Raw genomic sequence first — 25,197 nt, forward strand, 5'->3', positions numbered from 1 at the left:
CTTGGGGGGGGGAGGGGGAATTACCTGGCTGTATTTGCATCCCAAAGGGAAAACCAGAAGGTGAAACCAGGAAAAAAATGCCTTGTTTATTTCCATTGTCCACACCAAGGCTTGGATCCTGCAAATCGATCTCGGTGGGTGAACACCGAGACCTGTGTGGATCATCCTGCAAGATCAGGGCCAAAGTGAGGCACAAAAAGTAAACAAAGAAGAGAAGTTATGGAAGTAAATTAGATTTGAAAACTCCTTCAGTTTTAATAATCTGAGGAGGTTAGTAGTACAGCCAAAATATCTTTTAAAAATATAATGGATTTTTGTAAATGAATTACAGATGGGTCTGAACTGTGAAAATTCTGCAGGAGAGAAGAGTAAGCAGGAAGGGGAGTACAGCTGCTGGGAGAATGTTGTTTACATAAGAGGACCGAGATTTTCTGTGGCAACCACTGCCCCGAAATTTTCTCTTATCCCTTCCTACAGTGCCTGGGCACATCCATAATGTGGTCCATCTGCTTCACTTTGTAAATGCTTTGCTGTACAGTCATATAATATAGCTTTGGTATAATTTAATTACAAAAATATGGTATACTTTGATCTGTCTTCCTCATTGCGTGAGACTGTTAAAACCTAAACTGAATTAACATTGAAATATATACTGTACTGACGAGAGAAATGATAATGTGATCTAACATGCCATTTTCCATGTTTGAATCTTATGTTTTCCCTTGGCTCTGATGTACCTGTGCAGATTCCAGTTGTCACTTACAGATTTTTCTTCTGGGGTGGAAGAGAAAAGAGTTTTTACAGCTCTGCAGTAAGATGTATAAAGAACCTTCCTGAGACTGCACATATCCTGAAAACTGTTTTATAATTAAGTTATTTTGAAGGAAATGGAAATATAATTATTGGTTCATTAAACAATAACCAGGAAACTCTAAGCCATCATTTTTTTTTACTATTAAATATCAGCATTGGTCAGGGTTAAATTATATATTTCAGATCTTTATCACTGAGATGGGTTATGGGGAGGTACAGTGGTAAGGCTGACATGCAAGAGACATAACATTACATGTGAATTTTGATTATTAATGAATAACCTCTCATATTTTTTTCTAAAAAGATTGCAGTCAACAGCTGAATTGTAGGTGCTTCTTTTTGAAGCTTACCTGTGTCCAAACTCTCTTCTGCATAAATATTGTAGCTAATGTGGCTTTCTGCTAGGGAGCCTCTGGATCCTGGGAGACTTATCACCTCACGATATGCAATATTCAATCACAACTTGGTCATCGTGGTGACCTTTGTAAAAGTTGTTCCAGTGGAGTGCAGGGGTCAGAAACCAAGCTGCTGGAAGCATATCTAATTTATGGCAGCTCCTGGGCTGCTTTGTGGGCAACAGCGCTACCCAGAATCTCTGCAGTACTATGTGCTGTAGCCTTAACTGATACATCCCTTTTGCCCCCAGCCCTGGAATGTCTCCTACATCAGGGCTTTCAGGGGGTCTTTGGAAAACAGGTTTATGGTATTGTGCCTTGTAGAGGTTGTCCTCCCTTAGCGGGAACCAGGGCTTCCAGAGCACTTTTATACCATTCCTGCCCCTTTACTCATCTTAAGGATTGTCCCATAGCCTGTAAAAATTTAATTTGAGTGTAAAGGTATTTAAAATTATTATTCTTTTCCCTAGACTTCAAATGTAAGATTGCATTTTGAAAGTTTAAATTTTTTAAAAAAAAAATCAAGACACTGATTTTTGTATGGTCCAGGTGCTTACCCTTAAAATAGAATTTATACAACAGGATCAATAAGAGGTCCCCATATATCAAAGCACTTATCAATATCATTGTATTATATTTTGTTATCATGCATACATAGACATACATATTCAGTTTTAAATTTTCTTAGAGACTGTCAATTTGGATTAACAAAATTCAGAGTGGTCGATTTTTCTTAAGCATAGCATGTGTATTTTGCAAAAACATACATCTTTTGCAAAATCACTAAATAAAAAGAGCAGAATATACTGCAAGTTATTTTTGTTCGTAAAATTTGACATTGTTTTCTCTGTCGATTTTTTTCAAATCAGTGATAACTCTGTGTGGTGTTTTGAATCATCCAGGCCAGATTTTTAAATAAAAAGGTCAGACAAGGTTTGAGTACAAAAATGTGCCCACGTATGGGGTTTAGATGACTACCGATCCAAGCATGCAGTTGTGGTAATCGCTGCACCAATATAGACCTGCAGATGTGTGCTCATTTTTGTGCTCTGATCTTGAGCTCTTCATATAAAATCTTGCTCACAACATTCAGATAATGCTAGTTGAGTATTTTCCTCTTATTTGCAAGGTAATGGTCTCATCTTGCTGAGAACAGTAGAAGAATGACTTGCTGAAAGTTTTGCTTCCTATGACAGTGGTCGAAGTTCATCGCTATTGTGTCAACGTTTTTTGCATGCTACAATAGCACATATGTGGAACTTGACTAATACTGAAACTTGTTTTTACCAGAAGAGTTTTCTGAGGTGTACATCTAGGGTTCTTAGAGCGGAAAGATTTGACATTCTGGTAACAAAGATAGAAACAAAATATATTAGTTGACTTTTCTTCATCTAGATAATCATTTAATGATTGCTTGCTTGGCATATTAATCCAATCTATAAAAAAGTGAATAAATTCCTGATGGAAACCTTTAAATTAAAACTGCTTGAGGAAAATATTGCTCGTGTTCTTTGATAACCAACCAAGAGAACACACAATTACACTGTATTGTATTTTAACCTTTCAATGACAAAACTAATTACATGCAAAGTTTTATCAGCGGAATGTAGGGTGACCAGATGTCCCGATTTTATAGGGACAGTCTGATCTTGGGGTCTTTCTTATATAGGCTCCTGTTACCCCCACCCCATCCCAATTTTTCACATTTGCTGTCTGGTCACCCTAGCGGAATGATATACATCCTTAAAGCATTGCCTGTGACATGGTTAACAAGAACTCAGTGTGGCTAATAACTGTTAAATATATTTGAATGTCTGAGTGCTAAAAGAATTAGAACAAAAATGTTTAAGAGGATGTGTGTGTGCGATATACTGTTATGTGCTGGGTGCAACCGTGTTATGGTTGAATAAAACCCCCACGGAGATTAGTAGGTGCAAACTCATTTCTAAGTTAACATAACTGTAAACATAAACCCTCACCTAAGACAAAAGGAATATGTGAATCCATTCAGGAGCTTTGGCTGACTATTTTAGATAGGTCTGGGTGGGAAGAGAGGCAGCTGTGAAACCCTGGCAGCTGACCCTAGAGGAAACCTGGGAAGATATTTTTTCGTCATTGGTGCGGACTGAAAAGGGTGGTCTTGGTATCGTGAGCAAAATAATCAGTTTCCTGCTATTTGATTCCTTCTGTATTCAGAGACAGAGAACTTTATGCATTCTTTGTAAATAAACACGACTGCATTAAAGAAATACCTGACTACCATTAATTTCTACTCCCAACTGGAACACTTACAGGGCCCCAAACTTTGACTAGCCACTTGGATCAAAAATACAATACCCACATTCAATTGTGGGTATGAACAAGCTATCCAAGGGTTGCCACATTGTAAAAGAGACGGACTCTTTAGGTGTCTTGTGAGAGGTAGGCACAGTCTAGAATAGGGCTGCATACTGTTTGGGGCTGATTGTTGACTGAGTGGTAGGGAGGAGGGGGGCAAGGAGTTGGTAGCTGTTATGTAAAGAGCACAAGAATAGATATGAGACCTGGAGCAGGACTGTGCCAAGAAGTCTCTGGATATTTTCAGCCAAAGCAGTGTGTAGTCCTTTTTTACTAGCCTTATATATAGCTATGCAAAAACTTCCTGTGAAGATGAGTTTTTAAACTGATTAAGTTAAACTATTGCAAAACCCTGTGTGAACGCTCTTATTTTGGTTTAAGAATGGCTTATCAATTTATCTTAAGTATATCCCTTATCAGCTTATGCTTAAACCCACATAAGCCATTCTTAAGCTTAACTAAGAGTCTCTACATAGGTTTTTGCATCAATTAATTTAAAATCAGACTTAAAAACTGATTTAAACTGCTGCAGTTTGTTTTTTTATAGATCAGCCTTATGAGTCCACCAAATATCTTCCACGGTTCCATTTCTTTAGAGTGTAACTTGCAATTCCTTGTGGCTATGTGGACAATGTGTACCTTTTGCTTCACCAAGTCTCATACATATGGTTTTATGGTATGAGATCTTTGCCTTTATTCAGAATGATTTTTGATTTTGTTTCCAAAGGCTAAAGAGTAATAACCCATGTAAGTTCCAACTTCTTAAAAGATGTCATGTTCACTATATTATAAACAGTGAATTGTGGCTGGAATTATGAAAAGTGTCCAGAATATGTATTTGAGAGTTTTTGCTACATATTCTTAATTGTTGGTGGAGTGATTGGGGTCATGCCTTGGAATTACGATCTAGTGTTCTTTCTGTAGGTGGTATGAAATGTGTGATTGAAGGCTTCTGTTGTCCAGTTCTGGGCTGGATAATTCATTGAAACTCAGTCCAGAAATACATCTTCCATTCGCCTATAGAGCATTTTTATTCCTGTTCAGCTGTACCTTACTAATAGGCGTATGTGAGTATGCATCATACTAGGAGCAGCAGTGACCTCTAGATTTGAGGTTGCATAACCGTTTCCTTTCTAAATCCCTACCCTCCATTGCACAGACCTTTCTGAAACTTTCACCTTTGAAGGTCAAATTTTCAGTGTTAGTCTGTGCATGGGGATGATATTTATTAGCTTGAGAAAATGGTTCATCCTTTTTTATGTTTGTGGAGAGTGAATAATTATTATTTTTCTATTTATAAAAAAAAGTGTCTCTCTCTTCTTGGATCAGCACAAGGTAGAACACTGAAATTTAGAATGGAGAAGACCATCATTTTCAATAATTGCTTTTAACTGTTGCAGTGAAGTTTCATTTGAATTTGACAGATGTGTGCTCTTGGGAAATTTGTTTGCTGTGCACTTGCCATACATTCTGCACAGCATTTTGGCTAAGCTCATAAAGGGTGTACTTAAGGAAGACTGCATTGCACATATTAGTATGTGGCTAACTTATTTGCATAGCGGAAAGCGTACTGAAAGTGCAAAGGACTAGTAAGAAGAGGACTGCTGTACAATTTGTAGGTTCATTTGAGCCAAACCAGAGATCGAAGGGAACCCAGGTCTTTAACTCGAGTGAGTTATTTGGAATCTGAAAGTTATGGGAAATTGAAACCAAGAGTTAGAATGACTATAATAGGGCACAATCAGCTTGCCCTAGAATACAGCTGTGACAAATAAGATTGTTCTTTACACACATCCGTACTGAACAATAGCAAGGTTATAAGCTATTGCTTTTTGACAAGGAATTTTGCCACTTCTGAGGATTTTATACTTATGCAAAATACATTTACAGATACATTTCATTTTCTTCTGAATAGTAGGTCAAGTTAACTGTTTAAGGTATTGGGAAACTTTAAGGATCATTATGAAACACTTTGTTTTGTAAATGTATATAAAAGAAATCTATTCAACAAAAGTGCTGGAATCTCCAAAGACCTGGTATGCTTGTAGCTCCTGTCTTGTAACTGGATCTACATGGGTGTACTGCACCCATGGAGAGGCCCCTTGAATTCAGTGGGGCTGTGTGTTTGTGTGGGTGGGCGCGCGCACGCGCAGAGTTCTGTTATCTGTGTCTTGCAAGTCATTTTTGTAAAAAATTACAAAAAATTGAAGACATAAGCAATAATTAGGACTCTAATGGGAACTATTGCAAGAATGATGTAGTATTGATAATCAGGATGGGTAGATAACTTGGGCAAGGATTTAATTTGCTGAGGAATTAAATTGGCAAGGAGGAAAGTGTTGGTTTTTGTGAATAGAAAATTCTTAAGAGGGCTCCAGTGAGAAACCTCATTCGCTGAACACCATAAAATGTTTTAGCCTGTGTTCTAACACCTTAAAGTTGATGGACCTGCTCTGATTTAAAATGCCCGCACTAGCAGCTGGTCTACTCTTGCAGACCCACTTTTTAAGCAGGGTACCTCTTTCCTTTTTAAAAACTAGCTGTAAGTATTGTTTGACATGTAAGTATCTTTCCAGTACAGCTATGTAGCCAATGAACCTGTTCATCTGGCTTTTGAGCATCCTAGGTAAAAGTTTCATTCTTCAATCTACCTTGTTGGGACTTCTACAATAAGAGAGAAAGTACACCTCCTCTGTAAGGGGACAGGAAAGGAAAAGGTGTGCAACACGGCAGAAAGTGGAGGCAGGTGAGGGAGCATAAGAAAGGCCGTACTGGCTCAGACCAAAGGTCCATCTAGCCCAGTATCCTGTCTTCTGACTGTGGCCAATATCAGGTGCCCCAGAAGGAATGAACAGAACAGGTAATTATCAAGTGAGCTTCTGGCAAGAATGCGACATGGAAGGGGGGGACAATAACTAAGTGGAGAGAGAGAGAGAAAGAGATGTTGTATTAATTTTTCAGAGATTGAGAAGATACAGGAAAAAGAGAATAAAAATAAAAATGGAGGGGGAAAATAAAAGTATAGAGCAAGAGAAGACAAAAGCAGCTTTTAGGTTACTGAACTTTATTCCTCCCTATACTTCACTGTGTTCTTCAAGAAGATGTTCCCCATTAATATGAGAGTGACAGATGGTTCTAGTCAGACAGTTCAATTTGTTGCTTTGAGTTGGGTATGTAATTCGATTAACAGGACTCATTTTTTAAAAATGTGCAGCAGGTAACTTTTCTCCCTCTTCCATTTCAAGCCCTGAATACTTAAACCTTACAGATTAGTATTAGTGCAGTGCTCTTCTGTGTGAACCTGATCCTCTTTCATAAAACTGAGGAAGTCTGTGAATACTGCAGAAAATAGTTTGATCTCCAAGGGCAGGAACTCTCTAGTTGTATAGCAACATGTGTGGTCATCCCATGCCTTTGGAGGGATGTTTGCAGCACTGCCTCTTTGAAGAATTAGATGTGGACATGGATTCTCTGTAAGGTTTTGACAGCCCTTTTTCCTATACCTCAACCACTGTACTCAATAGACTTGCATTTGGGAGTAAGAAATGTTGTGCACAATCATCTCTGTGTGGGTTTTTCAAATTCATGATAACTCTGAGATAGGCGTTTCTGAAAAATTCTTTTTTAAATAGAGAGGTCAGATATCCATGCACAGAACTTTGCCCACATTGTCACTTTAGATATCTATCCATCCAAGCACACAAGTGTGGTCATCACATGCTCCAATGTAGATCTGCAGATGTGTGCTCATCTTTGTTCTGAAACCTTGGACTCTTAATGAATAAATTTGATCCACAACATTCAAATAAAGCTTTCATTGAGTTCAATATTTTCCTATTATTTGCAATGTATATGTTCTGCTTAAAAATTACAGGTTTAATCCATGGAAGCTTTGACGCTTCCCAATATGACTGTTTTCAGTTGCTTATAACTTTACCAAATGTTAACTGTCTGAGCTGAAATTTGCCATTCTGGGTGTCTGCCTCAGGTGGATTGTTTTTATTTTATTTTATTATATTTTTGAAACAGAAGATGATTGCACAGAATTTCAGAAACACAAATAATTTACAATGTATATTCAGTGATTTTGCAAAAGTTCATTTTTTATAGAATAAATACACCAAACTTAAGAAAAATTCACCATTTTGTATTTTGTTTATGCATGCTGAAAGTCTAGGAAAATTTAAAATTGTATATATGTCAGTGTATGCATGATGTGTGTGTCAGATATAACCTAATACAGTAATATTTCTAAATGTTTTGATATATAAGGATCTCTTGTTCCTTGTTTGCACTTGAATGAGTTTGTATAAATGCAGTTATATAAATCCTATTTGTAAGGGTAAGTAGCTGAACCGTACAAAATCTCAACTTTGCAACAATTTTTTTTTTTGAGCTTTCAGAACAAAACTATCAAAATTTTAAATATCTGTTCACAGTCAGCTCTACCACTTGATTTAATGCAGGAACTGGTAACAATAATAGGCTGTTGTCTTCTGGGGCTGTGGTCAAGACCCTTACCCCTGCTGCAATATTTTTGTTTGTTTTTTGATTTGAAGGTTTATGAATTTGGGCAGATCAGCAAAGGCACATCCCTGACGCCTTGGCCCCAAGCCAAATTTCAAGTCCATGCTTAAACCATGGTGTGCTACAGATTGTCGATGAAACAGTTGTAAGGATTTTTTTTTAACGTGAGCAGTGCAACATATTTTCCCTTAATCTCATTTATGAATTAGGGTGGTGCAGTGAAGGAGGCTGTTGTATGTACGATCCCTGCCTCATTTGTTGCTGAATTTGGAAGGTGTGCGGTGATTGAGGCTGGGGATTGCAGGAAGAAGAATGGTGATTACTTGGTTAAGGGAGTTTAATGCCATCCCAGAGAACTGGATTCTATTGCCATCTCTGGTATGACATTCCTATGTGATGCTGGGCAAGTCACCTAAGTCAAACTTTCCAGAGATGATCACTAATTGTATGTTCCTCGTTTTCTGGGTGCCAGCTGACACATACCTGGAACCAGATTTGCAGACGTTTTGAATGCTCACAACTGCAACTGAAGTTGGTTGGAGTTGTGCTTTGAACATACAAAGTGCTACAAAAATGCGAAGTACTTTTGAAAATAAGGGCCCTATCTGTTTCAAGTTGGGCACCCCAAATTAGTGGGCACTTCTGACAATTTTGGCTATAATTTTTCTGTGCCTTAGACCTCCTGTGGTAAAATGGGGTTATAAAACCCTTCCTCTCACATGAGTGCTGTGGAGATAAATTTGTTAATATTTATGAAGTGCGCAAATGTTATGGTGAGAGCACCCTAGAAATGCCCATGAGGAAATCAATAATTTTGTATGCAATGCAGAATTTGGATGGTGTCCATTAAATAAGGCGTAGGGCATTGTGTTGAATGAGGAGGATAAAGAGAAATATTGAATAACTAAATACCCATTCACTGAATTAGGCAAGAGTCCTGTGGGGGGGGGGGGGGAAGTGATCATTTAATTAATGACAGTATCATAATTCATACACAGAAGGGTGCGGAGAGGTGAATTAAAGTTCCATGGGCAACGTTAATGGCATTTCTTAACTTTTGAGTTATGGATTTTGCAGCCATAAAATTACATTGATTTTTTTTTTTAAAACAAAAACCACGGTGTTAAAAGAATGTAAAAGAGATGACGCTAACTTGTACCTGGAGCGTTAGATCCAGAACTGCAGCTTCTGAAATTCTGTTAATGGTTATGTGCCACAGCCACCACGCCAACATGCAGGGCGTGTATAGAGGAAGGGACAATCCCTCATTCCCCTCCAGGCTTGCGTGTCTTCTCTTCTCATGGCCAAAAAGACCCGATTGGTGGTGTATTTTATGCTGCTCTTTGTTCCTTCCCAGGGTTTTACAACCCGTCTTCACCTGGGTCCTACAGAGAGATACACAGTAGAACTTGTCTTTTTAAATTCCTTTATTTGCAGATCACACTGCAGCTGCTTCCTACATTCACTGCTCCATAGTTTGGCTAGCCAGTTAGAACTGCTTGTGCTGGACCATGAGGATCAGTTCCTTCTTCCAGGGAAAGGAGCCTCTACAGGGCAAGGTCCATAGCTGTTCCCTTGTACACAGAAGACCCATAGAAGTAAGCAGACCAACTAATTGGCTAAAATCTTGTAGTTTACCAATGGTTTTCTCCAAGATCTGCTTCCTCCTCGGCAGATCTTAAGAGTGAAATAGGCCATTGAGCTCTCCATGCTTCCCTCTTTAAAGAACAAATAATAAGAGAGTGCTCCCCAATCAATCACCTTTAAAGATCCTGCCACCTCTACCATAAAAGAACCCGGTTAGTAGCTTTGGAGGTTTTGTGGAGCAATGAAACTAGGACAAAGAGCTGTGGTCATTGGAGAAAGGACAGTAGACTTGAAAAGATAGGCGTGCCTGAGCAAGCGACAAGGGTAAACTATTTTCAGCTGCCCTCAGCATAGTAGTCAAACTCCTGAATGTTTATATGAATTGAATCCTGTAACCTCCTGAGTTTTGTCTAATGCTAACTTGTATATGTTATATAATGTTAAATAGCCCTCTTTATTAATACAAGCAAACTTCAAATTCAGTAGTCTGTTTAAAAAAAAAAATCAGTGGAAAAATGTATTTTGCCTCTTCTACTTCAGCACTAATTAAATGACTGATAAGTAATTAATTTCTTATTGCTAACAGCAACAGACTATATTCCTGAGCATAGGGAGGTCCAGTAGAATGAATTTTATATATATTATATATCTGTTCTGTTAATACAGAGGAATATGTTAATCCTTCCATTGCTACTTTGATAGGTTCATTAAAAATCTTTTCAAAGCGATAAAATATGAAATGTGTGAAAGGGAATTTGAAGGGAAACCAAAAATGTTAGAGTAGTGGAGGTATATCACAGACAAGCCATTCCTTTTCTGATTTCACGGTGTGATGTATGTCTGGCAGATCTAGGCTAATTGCCTTTTACTACTCAATTTTTGTGCAACCCATCATTGAAAATAGGTTTGAGCAATTGTATGTTGGATGAGAAGGAGAACAGGCGGGCTACCACTAATGCTGTATCCTTGCTGGAGTCAGAGAATTGCTCACATCTGCAGATAGTCTGTGGTTATGAAATAAACTGTTATGATCACCACTTAATCATAATTATACTGAAGTTACATCTCTTCTGAGCCAAGAATCTCAAGCTAGTAAAATTTTACAAGCAGAATGTTGAAAAGCTTAGCACAAGATTCTATATAAACTTGACATGAGGAGCAAATTTATTTTTCCCTGTAAACAAAATCCACAAAGATGTTGACACAACATGGCATGTGTCCATGATGTTAAGAGTTTCGTACTGGCAGGTCTGTACAAAGTCTAAAAAAAATATGTAATCATCTTCTCCCAGGACTTAAAAAATAAGCAGCATCTGAACTCAAAAAACACTCAATGACATCTTTGCTTCCAATATTCTATTACCATTTTAAAAATGCTAGCACAGCACTTTGTAATTTAACATAAAGTTCCTTCCTTGCCCCAAATATCTTAACAATATAATTAAACAAGATATAGGAGGAGGGATTGCTAGAAGAGGTGGGTTTGAAGGAGGAACTTGAAGGAGGGAAGACACAAGAAGGTACCTAGCCAAGAGGACAGGAAGCCTGTTCCAGGTGTTGGTACAATGTGGTACAAGGCAAAAGCTTTTTGGATGAAAGGATTAGGAAGGCTGTTAGGAAAGGAGAAGACTGAAGGAGAAAATGAGAACAAATGGGGGGGGGGGGAGGGGAGTTCTGTAGGGCATTATAAGTGAAGATGAGGCACCTGTCTGAATTAGAAAAAGATAGTAAGATGGTGGAGGTATCAAGCAGGAGGAGGATGTGATTGGAGTTGTATGAGAGGAAGATGGCTTTGGTGACTGGCAGTATTTTGAATAGCCTGGAGGAAAGAGTGAGAGGCCAGAAGGAAGAGGTTACAGTAATTAATGGGGGAGAGAATTCAGGAGCGGACAGAATTTTAGTAGTGGGGACAGTGAAGAAAGGGCAAAGTTTGGAGAGATTAGTGTCATGGTCCGGTATGTTGAGAGTGCTGAAGAAAGCGGAGGAAATTCACCATTTTCCCCTCCAGATAATGGATGCTAGATACAGCTCTGAGATAGGAGATGTGGGGTTGCTATCCCAATTTTTGGGAAGGAACATAGAGCTCATATCATACTGCTCAGCAGAGAGCGTGCCTCAGTTGTAGGCAGCTGGAAGGGAGCCTGCAACACCAAGCTAATACAATTAAGGCGATCCAGACAACATCCCACTTCTCATGTTGTTGTCCTTGGAGAGAGTGCAAGAAACAACCGCAAAAATTATTTGAGGGCTACGGAAAATGACTTCTAGTGAGAGACTTATAAAGCTCAGTCTACTTAAATGAAAGCTGAGATAATCTTGCTCTTTATCAGTTTCCCAGTAGTTGCTAGTAGGGGTGGGAAGGGAATGTCTTTACGCTTCATGGACCCCAAAGACTCATGTCATCACAAGTCCATTCTTCTCATCTCCTTTAATATCTTTACCTATTGTACACTGTGAAGTATTTCAGGCACACTTTGGAGGGACGTGTTCTATTAAAAAATACCAGAGTTGTGTACTACTGATTAAAAATAAAACAAGCAGATCTACAAATACTTGTGTGAAGTTCTTCAAGATTATGGTGGTTCTATCTACATTTTAATAAGAGCCTAATTGAAAGTCCATTGAAGTCTATGGGAGTCTTTCCATTGGCTTGAATGGGCTTTGAATCAGGCACTAAGTGACCAAAAAAAATATTCTGTGGTGGTACAAATTGTCATAGCTCATTTAATGTGAATGAAGTTACAACAATTTAAACTAGCGTAAAATCTGCCCCAATAGGCTTAATCTGCCATTGATTTTTAGGCAGAACTCAAAAGTGGTGATTCCTGGATTTCAGAAGTCTGTTACCTATAAACACTTGGATCTTTTTAGTAAAGTATTTTTTAAAACAGACAAATATACAAATAAAGTATGTAATAACTTTATTTATTTCACTTCGCATAGTATCCTTAAACTAAATACTATTTTAAAAGATGAATAAGAAATATTAATGCATTAATTTAAAAAAAAAGAAATGTGTGTATTTTAAAACTTAACCCAACACAAACACATTCATGTTTCTCTACTGGTTTTTCTACTTTGCTATCCAGGTGGATAGGGTTTTTAAAGACCTACGTACTAATGGATTTCAAGTACAGAGCTCTTTCACCCACCCTTAAAAGCATTTCAAGTTGTTCTGTTCCATTTTGGTAAATTACACTATAATTATAAAAATACATGTTTTAGATTCTGAGATATGTACCCTTAAAAAGAGATCAAGTTCCTTTATATATTGCTTCCTAACAAGTCAGGGCTCTTCATTTTAATTTTAATTTATCATTTATGTATTGCCAAAGGACAACATGGCTTTTACTTCTGTCTGTAAAGCTCTAGTAACATATGATCAGTTTTCAAGTGAAAAAATAATTTGAAACCCTCTTATTCTCTAGCACCTTATGTACTGTAGAAGAGAGAGAGATTGATGGAACAAAAACAAGAAGCTTTCTTTTGTTGCTGGTAATATGGTCCTCAGAAACTGTATTATACTATCTTTTATGTGCTAGTTCAGGACTATTCATTCTCATGTCAGAACGTAATGTCCACATGAAATTTAATCCACACATCCCTTCCTGGCATGGTGCGCACACACACATTCTTATGTTTTTGGCTTCTCTATTACCATTCAGATGGGGGAAGAAGATGTTATGACCTTTCCCATGAAAACTAGTGCGCACAATGTGCAAAAAAACTGGAGTGTTAAGTAGATTTAGGGCCCGAGTTGTGCCTGCATTGAAGTTGGGGTGAGTTTTACAATAGTAAATTCTTTATTAAGATGTATTATACCTTACTAAAAAACTACTAGCTACCATTTTGCATACACAGTAACACTGCCGTGGTTTGAAGTTCCTCGGCATTTATATTAGACAGGTAATTAAGGGGGTTATGTCTATGGTGTTTCAGTTTGATGTAGGCCCAATCCTTCAAATGTTTATGCATAAATTTAAATTACTAATCCTTGGGGCAGAACTGTAATTTAGTAATGTTTAGTGCCTAGGACATAGGGACCCAACCTGGTTGAGGCCTTCAGTAACTACCATAATATAAATGTTAAATAGTAGTAATACCAAGTATTACTGTTGAAATTCAATGGGAATAGTCAAATATTAAAATTAAAAATGTGAATTACTGTCACAGGCTATTGTTTTTACACATGAATTAGAATTAAGTTTCATTTATGCCTCTCATTTTGATGATAAAGGTGGATGGAAAATCTTTTTCTTGAATAAATAATGTCATTTGTGCGAAGGAAACGAACTACAAGACTGAATTTAACCTCATACCAGCTGAAATACAATGAGATAGTGGTAACATCTAAAATTGGAGCCAGTGCAAATGACAGAGTTCAGAACATATAGTTGTTGGGGAGTAGGGGGGTTAAAATGATAGCATAACTTTTTACAGGTTTGTTTTCTTTAAAACTACTCAGTCACAGTATACGGTATAAGCATAGTTAGGTATATATCAAAAGCATGGGAATTTAATTTATGAACACAGTAGGCAATCAGTTGAAAAAATTCTTGATTTCAATTATGTTAAGAGAAATACAGCACTCAGGCCAGCAAGGAGAGAAACTTTTCCCAATCATTGGTTCAGGAGCAGTTAAGATTTCAGACCTGGTTGTCTGACAGGTAAGTGTGATTGTTCCAATTTCCAAGGTCTCATCTGGTTCTCCAGTAAATCAAACTGAAATGCTGTTGCTGCTCTAATGATTAAAATTAAATAGCCCTTCTTTACATTCTGCTCATTCTGTTACGGATCGTGTGACATTGTTTCTCAGTTTTCTATAATTTATTGTGTGTCTGACACCCTTGCTTTATCTGGTAGTTTTAGTTTTATCGCTGCTTTAATACAAATTAAAATGCTACCACCTCCCACAAGAACGTGGATTGATTGAGTAGGGAAATGTGTTAATTCAAATTCAAATAAAAAAATCTAATATTTAAGACCGATGATCATATCAGTATAAAGTAGTGCATTCCAAATCTGTATTTTCTAGGTTTAAGTGCAAGACTGTTAGAAGTAATACGTACATTCACTGCAGTAATATATCTGAATGTTGGGACTAGAAAATGATTTTTTGTTCAATGCTTGGCACGTTAGTAACTAAAAGACAAGGCAGTCAGAAGCCTTACAGGTGGTGGTGGTGGTGACATTGCAGGATTTGCTTGTATAGCAACCAGTTCTAATCTATGCTATGAAACTAAGCAACTACTGAGCACCGCATGCTAGGTAGTTACCTCTTTCACTGGGAAATGTTCAAGGCATATTTGGATTAGTGTAATTCACTTACGTAGTCAATAGAATCCTTTGACCCCTGTCAGAAATCTTAAAAATCTCATCATGGCCACAATCTTCAATACATTCATGTGCTGAACTTTCAAGACATGACCAATGTTAAACATATGTGTAAGAGTTTGCAGGTTCAGGGCCATGATGAGCTGCTGTCATCAAAGACATGGTGTATAGAGTAATCACAGGAGAGGGAGATGATTAGTGTGTATTACATGAGCCCTTTGTTTGAGAAGAGAACGCACCGTTCTGTCAGTGCCTAATAAATTATGAGGTATTAAGTAGATTAGGGTTGTCAAACTTCATTGCACTGAGACCCCCTTCTGACAACAAAAATTACTACATGACCCCAGGAGGAGTGGCCAAAGCCTGAACCTATCTGAGCACCACTGCCCCGGGCGTGGGGCGGCCCAAAACCGAAGCCCAAGTTCTGCTGCCCTGCGTGGGGGGCCTGAGCTACGCAGCCCAGGGCTGAAGCCGAAGTCCAAGCCCCACCGCCCAGGGCTGATGCCCTTGGGCTTCAGTCCCACGCAGTGGGGCTCAGGCTTCGGCTTCAGATGGTGGGGCTCAGGCTTTGGCCCCGGGCCCCAGCAAGTCTAATGCCAGCCATGGTGACCCCATTGAAACAGGGTCGCGACCCACTTTGGGGTCCCAATCCACAGTTTGAGAACCGCTGAAGTAGATTATTATTATTAAGTGTTACTTTTAATATTAATTCCTAAAGCCACAAATATTCTTAAAAGATGTTTAATGTAATTTGGATTGTAAATGCATGTATAGACATACAAAAATAGGCAAAGACTCAAGCTGTTGTACTAGTCTGCATTCTCTCCTGAATATCCTATACTGCTGTTGCAGAAAAAGAAGTCCTATTACTGACCAAACCTCCGGTAACTCAAAATACTAGATGAAATCAACTATTTAATAATTCTCGGTGGTGTCTTGTCTTCCTTGTTTGGCAGGAAAAGTGTATGGCATTTGGTAACACAGCAGTACATTAAGTATTTTAATAATCAGTATTGACACACAAAACATATGGTCTTGAATTACACATTGGGTCAAGTGGATCAAGTATTAGTCATCTCTGTTTTCTCTTTTGGAAGCTAAAAGATTTATAATCATAGATTCAGTTAGGATATAGGTATATAGTTTGACATGTACTGTGTTACATAGAATCTTTAGAGGATGTATCCTGAGACAGGCTCCCAGGTTACAGAGAACATACATATACCACTAAAAGGAAAAAAGCACATTTTCTGTGGTAATTTTCTAACCAGTTGGAAAGTATTATTTTTAATAAATTGGAAACCTCACATACGTCCTAATTCCAGTCTGTTATATAAAACCCTTGTGCAGATTTACAATTTTGGAAGTTAATAATTATGCATGCTGTCAGCAGGAATTATTCCTGTGATCTGCCTTGTGTGTGACAGAATATTAAGAAATGAACATTCTTTGCACACTTGGGATATCACTATGCAAGGTAATAGTGGCATTCATTGTTTTCTTGCAAAACACTGCGTCACAGCATATGGACTAGAGACCAGATTCTGATCTCAGTTGCACCAGTGTAAATCTAGAGTAACTCCATACTCGTGTAACCCCATTGACATCAATGGAGCTGTTCTGGATATACAAGAGCGTAACTGAAACCAGAATTTGGTCCTAAGTCTCCAGTATATTTCCCAGAACCCCAGCACCTTTCCCATTCAAGTACCTTCGTATAGCATTTCTTGGTAGCAAAAGCTATAGATAATCTGTTTAGACTTCCTTCTTTCACAAACTTAACAACTTTTTCCAAAATTCTTCTTTTAAGGTTGCATTTTTAAGTGCTTGTTCTCAGTTGCGCGCGCGCGCTCTCTCTCTCTCTCTGTGGTGGGGGAGGGAAAGTGGGAGAGTGAGTTTCAAATTTTTTGTATTAAGTTATGTGATGGTAGGGGAAAATGTATTTGTGTTATATTTAAGATTTTTTAAAAGAAATTTTTGCACACACAAGCTTCAGTAGCCGAGCCTTAAAACTGGCCTTTTGAAGTAGCTTATCTTCACTGTTCATGAGTTTCGAGACTAATTCGGAATAAAATAATGTACATTGGAACAAGTGGTATGAAGTTTCCTCCAAATACAGGGCTGTAATACTATTTGTGGTAATATGGAATAAGTTAATACATAATATCAATGTTCATTATGTGGGTGTGATTTTGTTTTTTAATTAATTTATTTCATTTTTTTTTTTTTTTGCTTGCCATTTCACTGTGGAGTTCTTTTGTTGGGTAAACTTTTTGATTTGTAACTATGGTGGTATACAGGCAAATCAACAGAGAGGTACGTGTGTGCGATATTTCTCCATTTTCTTAAAAAAAATCCAAGGAATTGCATACAAAGATTTCCATCGATGTAATACTAAGGCAGTCTTGCAGAACTGTCATGAAAATGAAACTCCCTGGTCAGAGGCGCAGTTCTTCCGGCAGCCATGGGCACCAGCGACTGCCCAGCCCCTGGGCACCGGGAACCCCCAGTCTCCAGGAGGGTACAAGGTTTGAGCCAGGCTTTTAGCACTTCCTGGGGGAGCAGAGATGCAGGAGGGTGGGATCTGGGGCTCCTAGAACTACCTGGCCCCTGCTGGGTATGGTGCTCTTCAGCCTGATCACCTCTCTGCATGAGAGCTCAGGGCTGGGTATGAAGCAGGGAGAGTTTGGAGTTGTGTGCAGGGCAATGTAGGGGAAAGAGCAGGGTGTGGGCAGGGATAGCTTGTTGCTGGGTGCAGGACGATGTCGGAGGAAGAACTCAGGGCTTGTGTGGGGCAGCGGGAAGAGACTGTAGAGCTGGCTGCAGGATGGAGATAATGGGTCTGTGTGTAGAGGTAGTGGGGGAGGAGAGGAAGAGTATGTGGGAGGGAGAGCTTGGGGCTGGGTGCAGGGCAGAGGAGGGAAAACTCTGGGCTCCCCTCCTCAGGGAAAATTCTGGTTGCGCCCCAACCCTATTCACAAAACATCCGCATCAGCCTTTTACTCTGTTAGCTGCTGCTACTGCTAAGAGAACCAGTATTTTACTGGCCTTCAAAACAAAAAAGTACTTGTTTAATAGACAACATTGTGTGCTAATTCTGGAGAATGGGTAAGCAAAGGTTAATGTGAGCAGAAAACACAGTCCTGTGAAATTCTATATGCCTGTTTACCTAGGATCAGAAGGTTCTGACGTGTTTATTAAAAGTATAAAAAGAACCTACCTACCTATTATAAAGAAAGCTTTGAATAGAGAACTTTTTAAATAGAATTAAACTGTTAAATTGTAACTTCTACCATAGTCAGATGTGACCAACAGTAGCCAGATGACTGTATATAGTTTCATTCACATTGATCATAAAGAGCTTTATGCATATTACAGCACATTTTTGACTGTGTCTGAAAGAGATGCATACACATATAACTACATATATGTTTAACTGCTAGACACACAATAAATATTCTGGTTATCATGCATAATAGGGTGCATTCAGTTCCATATAAGTTGATCATCGTTAAAGCTTTTGAATTGTATTCCTACAAGTTGTTGTAAAAATAAGGACACTGTATATTGAACACATAAATAATAAATATTTCACATGCATTTTATGTAGTGTGTGTCAATATTAAAACATAACATCTTCAGTGAATGAATAGTAACTAAAAAGGACAAGAGAAAAATAAGACCATATGCTATCATGAATCAATCTACTTAATTCTCATTTCACTGGGAGTTTTGTGCAACATTCGATAGCATGATGAGGGCCTTATATAGGTTTTTAACTAGTCCTGTTATGTTTACCTAATTTTCTGAAAAGATTATATAAGTTTGCTGCACTGTTTTTCAGGGTTTTTTGTTTTTTTTTATATAAGCTACGAGGCTGGGTAGATGGAGGCAGAAAAAGTTTAAATCATTAAAAACCAGCTGCTCCAAACTCCCTCATCTCCTGTTTGTGATACGTGACTCTTTGTATTTGAAGGTTCAAGCACAAGTACGTCATGCAAAACTAAATTTTGACAAATTGAAGACTGATGTGTGTCAGAAAGTGGATCTTCTTGGAGCGAGTAGATGTAACCTCCTGTCTCATGTTTTAACAACATATCAGGTATTCAAAGAACACTTTGACCTCAAAGGAAAGATTCCCTGTAAGCTGTAAAACCATGTTTTTCATATAGCGGTAATGTGACAATATGCTGATAAGTATAAGAATATCTAAATCGCTTGAGGGAATGAAAGTTTGCACTAAATACTGATTGTTAGACTAATATTGTATTGAAATATTACTTTCTTTATAGACAACGCTGCTTCATTTCTGGGAAAAAACCTCACACACCATGGCAGCTATCCATGAAAGTTTCAAAGGTTATCAGCCATATGAATTCACTATGTTAAAGGTAAGGACCATACAAGTGTATTCTTTTATGTATCCATTGTTCAGCCAGGAGAGTGATTTGGTAATAAATGAAAGAAAAGCAGTACACCTTTTTATTTGCATATTCATCTCTAGGGGTTTGTCATGGATTGCCAAGCAGTAGTCATGGTGTGCTTAAACACAAATACATGGTGTTCATCAAATATCCTGGCATTTCCTTTTGATAAATGCATATTGGCCAGCATATGGCCCCATATCAACAAAACATCCCTATTCAGGATGGCATTTAAGCACTTGTTTAAAGTTTAAGCACGTGCTCAAGCATTGTCTTAAATAGTGATGTGCCCCAAGTGCTGAATCAGGGCCAAAAAGAATAGTAGACAAACAGGACAAACTGTAGGTTTTACTTTGTCCTCCACAATCCCACAAATTTTATGGCCACCATTTTTCTTTTTGCACTTATTTTTTAAGAACGGTTTTTAAAAACATCTTCTCATGTTAAAAAGAACTGCATCTAAGTACATCTAAGAACCGTCTGCATCTAAGTACCCACAAGGTGATTTTGGATGCTCAAGCTCTTTTTTTCCCTTCTCCTTTACTTTGTTACAAATTCTGTGGTGAAATTTCAGGAGTGCAGTAGAACCTCTGAATCTGCCACACTTGGAACGTAGGGCTGGACTCCATTCTCAATGCCTATCTTCATGATCTCTTCTGTGCCACCGTAAAAATCACTGATCGCTTTAGTGAATTTGAGGATTCACTAAAGAAATAGAATTTTTTTTTAAAAATGTCAACTGTTCAGTTAAAATTAGAGTAGCCTCTTGCCCAGTAGTCATTACACAGCAAAGAAGGCATGTAACTGCCTGATCCCATTTGCACCAAATAAATAGGGATGGGAAGAAGATGGAAGTATTTTAATCCAGGAGGGATTTGGGGAAGTGATAGGAGAGCTGCAACAAACAGGAAAGTCAAGAATGAATGACTTGTGACAATATGATATTGATTGAGACAACTTAGCTCTAAAACAATTTCAGGTCAGGTCCTCAATCATTTGTGTGAATGCGTGTCTGTGTCACACGCAGAATAACCAGTTGGTCCACATTTCACTAGTCAGTCCTTGCAGCTGCACTATAGGCCTCAGAGGGGGGAGAGTCTTGAGGTTAGAACTTTTATGGAGAGTTACCTCACAACCCCGAAGAGCCTATAGGGATTTGTGGTTGCCAATCCTCCAGGATTGTCCTGGAGTCTCCAGGAATTAAAGATTAATCTTTAAATAAAATTATGTCACGTGATGAAGCCTCCTGGAACACGTCCAACCAAAATTGGCAACTCTAGGTCTGATGGTGCAACGGGTCAAAAAAATCTGATTTGCTAACCTACACTGACTAACAAACAGCAAAAATAAATCAAGGGCCCATTCCTGAGCCTGATTAAAGCATCATAATGCTATCTTAATTAGCCAGAGGAGGAATCCATCTTCTAGGAGCAGTCCTCAGATACCATAAAGCTACTACAGTGACTCCACCCCACCTCTTTCAGCTCCCAGTGCAGAAGACTGGGATCATGGTCAGGATAGCCCTATGTGATAAAACAATAAGCAGCTAGTCATATATAATAGCCTTGAGGCTGCTACAAGTTGCATACAGGATCAAGTTGATCCCCAGTTAGTCCCAGGATCGGGCAGGGCATAAAGCCACTGTTTCCCCCTCACTCAACTGCCTCAAGTGCAACTCAGGCATATCCCAGATTTGGGGGCAAAGTCTCAAATTTGGATCCCCTATTTGGTAGCATGATCACTAGAGTACTAGGGCAGGCTGTGCCTGACCACACTGCCCTGAAGGTAGTTTACTAGCTGTCTTTTTTTATGCTTTGAAGCAAACAAATATATTTGTGTTGAATACTGTGACATTTTTTTCTGTTGGTATTGTAGTATTTGCACTTCTAACGTAGTCTAAGGAGGTGAGATTCCTCTGCACGTATTATAAATAACTAGCCAAATATTGTTCAGATCTCAATATATGGGACACGTTTTAGATGTCGTGCTGAGAGAGAACTTGGGCAGCCAACATGCTTATTTCCATGCATAAAAGATCCATGTGGTGGAAGATGGTAGATAGGCAACGCTATTCTGATTTTACTCCTCTTGTGTGATAGATTTGATTATAATCTAAATTAAAATTGGATTTGGTCTCAGTAATTTAAAGAAGTGTGAACTAGATTGTGTGTGTGTGTGTGAGAGATGAAGTCTCGTAAAACAAACTACAGCCATAAAAATGAATGTGAATATTCTACAGTACAGCATATATAGCTCTTCCCTCATAATGAGAATCCTTATAATTTGTAATGCTGGCATCCCATGTTGAGGAAATATGGCTCCTTGTTTTTTGCCATGACATTTTACCATGCTGAGAACATCATGCTGATCGCTGTTCTGGGATTTTCAGCATAGAACTACATGAAGGGTTAGTGGAAATGTTTAAGAAAATAACTAAATATTTGGGATAGAAGATTAGGCTAGTTGTCTTTTAATATCCGCAATTTCTTCCTTTTGGTAGTTATTACAATGACCACATTCCATGGTACACCAAAGTTTTTATTTAAAAAAAAAATTAATAAATTGTGATTTTTTACTTTAAACAATCTGTGTTACTAAACTAATTTTACAATTGTGGGTAATGAATAGATTTTAATTTAAATCTGTAGGTCATCATATTTCATTTATTCATTTCAAGTACATGAATATTACTGAATAGTAACAGTCTAGCTTTTTTTGGAAAGCTGAGTGAATGGATGATAGATTCATACCACCATAATTTCAATAGATGGCTTCATGTTATGGCTATAGGGGACTTATCTTTCATACAAAGAATATTTCCAATATTTAAGTTTTTTCCTGTGTGCTTATATATTTTTCATGTGCATGTGTAATGTTAATATATTTAAATTTTATATTATGTTACAAATATACATACAATACATGTGTATATAACTGTTTCACAACAAAATGTTGTGTGCACTCGCATGTGTGTTGTGACACAGTTAAGGTTACTGTATGGCCAAATTAAAGCACAGGTACTATAGGCCCTAGTGGCTATATATATATATATATATATATATATATATATATATATATATATATATATATATAGCTAAGTCCTCCGCTCCTGGAGTCATGTGATTACATCAGAATCCAAGGGTTTTTTTTTTAATTTTTAGCCTTCATGGCTGTGAAGATAGGCTTGAAAATATGAACTGAGTGTAACCAATGTACCAATATCTGCCTGAGTCTGCAGAAAGCCTGAATCAGTAGCTCCGAGATGAGTGAACTGCCCTGTGCATCTTGATGGGGCGTTAACCTCAAGACCCACTGTTCTTGATGGTCATCACCGCAGAAAAGGACTGTGTGTAGCAGAAGCTGCTAATGGATCAAATTTTGTCCATCTGCTAAAGAAATGCAACTTCTCTGAGAAGATGTATCCATCAGCAGCTGCACAATAAAACTTCTCTGTCAGTAACAACACATGAAACTTTCTCCATTGTAAAATTAAATCTGACAGATAAGTGTAGCTGCTGATGGAGAGACTGTGTATGTAAGACAGAAACTTTATCCAATAAAGACTGCTTCTGTCAGCTATTAATTTGATTTATAAATTTTGGAATAATGCTAAACATGACCCTAAATCCTGTTGTGTTGTTTGAAATCTACACATTGCACCAGGTCTACTCAAGATTAATCTCTGTGCCAATTTTTGTGTAGAAAAACAATGATCCTTTAAAAAAACACAAATTGATACTGACAAATTTAAGCTACAGTTATATTTTGTGAAATTAAACTGAACAAGTGCTAATTAGTTTTTATTCCCTTTGAATTTTCTAACAGTGTGTGCAATTTTGAGTTTGAAAGGCCACTTACCTGTAGAAAGAACGAGGAATTTATACCCTGTAAACCAGTTTCCAAACACACGCTGTGGAATTATGATCAAGAACCTTCACAATTTAAAATATATATAAGTATGGAGAATCACTGTAATTCTTAAATCTGGTGCTTGTTACTCAGCCATCAAGTCACTTTTCTCATTTTGAAGCCCTGTCCTGAAAACACATGTTGCTTAGCTTTTGTCACACAAGTAGTCCCATAGACTTTAATGGGACTACTTGCATAAGTTAAATTAAGCATAAATATTTGTAGGATCAGGGCCTTACTTTAGGACATTATTTGAAAACAAACATTGTTTTCTTAAATGTCATATTTTAGTTAAATATAGGCTGTCATTGAAAAATTAGCAATATTAATGTGAAATGCAAATACAATGGTAATTACTATTTATGTTTGGAAGTTTTAAATTAATATATTAATGAGTATGCATGTATTAGGTTTACCTCAGCAAAGAGCCTCTTAAATGCCTGTTGGGATTGTTTCTGGAAAGAAAACATTGTCTTTGGAGACGCTTGCCAAGCTCTGTTAATGAAAAACAACCCATTTGTTTTCTTTGCCTCAGGGTATATTCTGAAAGTAGTGTAATTGTGTGTTTGCAGCTATATTTCCTACGATTCTTAGTTTTATGCTTGATAAAAGATTCTTATTAATGTCCATGCATCCTGACGTGGAGAGATCTGTTTGCTACAGTATTATTCAAGGGAATGGGCTGACTGAGTGTGTAGAACGTTAAGGTTGCACTAACATGAACAATTTTACTCTATAACAAATGTGTCAGAATACACATCAGTTGCTTCTTTTCGTGAATGAAGCTCATTTCTATATCCTTTAATTGTTTCCTTCTTGCTGTAGTTACTTTAATATTTCATTAATTCCTGTTTGTAATTTTTGGTAGTATAATTCCTAACTTCCTGAATTGCTCACAGGCGTCTGGAAGTAGAGTGGGTCCTGAACTGGGGAATCAGGAGACCTGGATTCCAAGCTCTGCCACGAACTCACATAACTTCTCTGTGTATCAGTTTGTCTATCTGTAAAGTGGGGATGATGCTACTGACTGACTACTTAGAGCTCTTTGAGATCTCTGGCTGAAAAAGCACTGTATAGGGATTATTATATTCGGCTGTCTTTTTCTTATGTATGTCGTAGAATATCAGGGTTGAAAGGGACCTCAGGAGGTCATCTAGTCCAACCCACTGCTCAAAGCAGGACCAATCCCCAACTAAATCATCCCAGCCAGGGCTTTGTCAAGCCTGACCTTAAAAACTTCTAAGGAAGGAGATTCCACCACCTCCCTAGGTAACATATTCCAGTGTTTCACCACCCCCCTAGTGAAAAAGTTTTTCCTAATATCCAACCTAAACCTCCCCCACTGCAACTTGAGACCATTACTCCTCGTTCTGTCATCTGCTACCACTGAGAACAGTCTAGATCCATCCTCTTTGGAACCCCCTTTCAGGTAGTTGAAAGCAGCTATCAAATCCCCCCTCATTCTTCTCTTCTGAAGACTAAACAATCCCAGTTCCCTCAGCCTCTCCTGATAAGTCATGTGTTCCAGTCCCCTAATCATTTTTGTTGCCCTCCGCTGGACGTTTTCCATTTTTTTCACATCCTTCTTGTAGTGTGGGGCCCACAACTGGACACAGCACTCCAGATGAGGCCTCACCAATGTCGAATAGAGGGGAACAATCACGTCCCTCGATCTGCTGGCAATGCCCCTACTTATACATCCCAAAATGCCATTGGCCTTCTTGGCAACTTCTCGTGCACTATAACACCTAAGTCCTTTTCTGCAGAACTGCTACCGAGCCATTCAGTCCCTAGTCTGTAGCGGTGCATGGGATTCTTCCGTCCTAAGTGCAGGACTCTGCACTTGTCCTTGTTGAACCTCATCAGATTTC

General features: G+C 38.1%; 1 protein-coding gene across 4 annotated transcripts in view; it reads left to right on the forward strand.

The window, feature by feature from the left end:
• The window catches only part of ICA1 (islet cell autoantigen 1), an 86,873-nt gene that overhangs the window by 35,783 nt on the left and 25,893 nt on the right, over positions 1–25,197 (forward strand). For all 4 annotated transcript variants that reach the window (XM_073333852.1, XM_073333853.1, XM_073333849.1 and 1 more), the window contains 2 exons: positions 18,970–19,095; positions 19,286–19,384. In XM_073333852.1, coding sequence (XP_073189953.1) covers positions 18,970–19,095; positions 19,286–19,384 — 225 coding nt within the window. The remainder of the gene's footprint in view (positions 1–18,969; positions 19,096–19,285; positions 19,385–25,197) is intronic.

This window comes from Lepidochelys kempii, chromosome 2 (genome assembly GCF_965140265.1).
Source record: "Lepidochelys kempii isolate rLepKem1 chromosome 2, rLepKem1.hap2, whole genome shotgun sequence".
Classification (NCBI taxonomy): Eukaryota; Metazoa; Chordata; order Testudines; family Cheloniidae; genus Lepidochelys; species Lepidochelys kempii.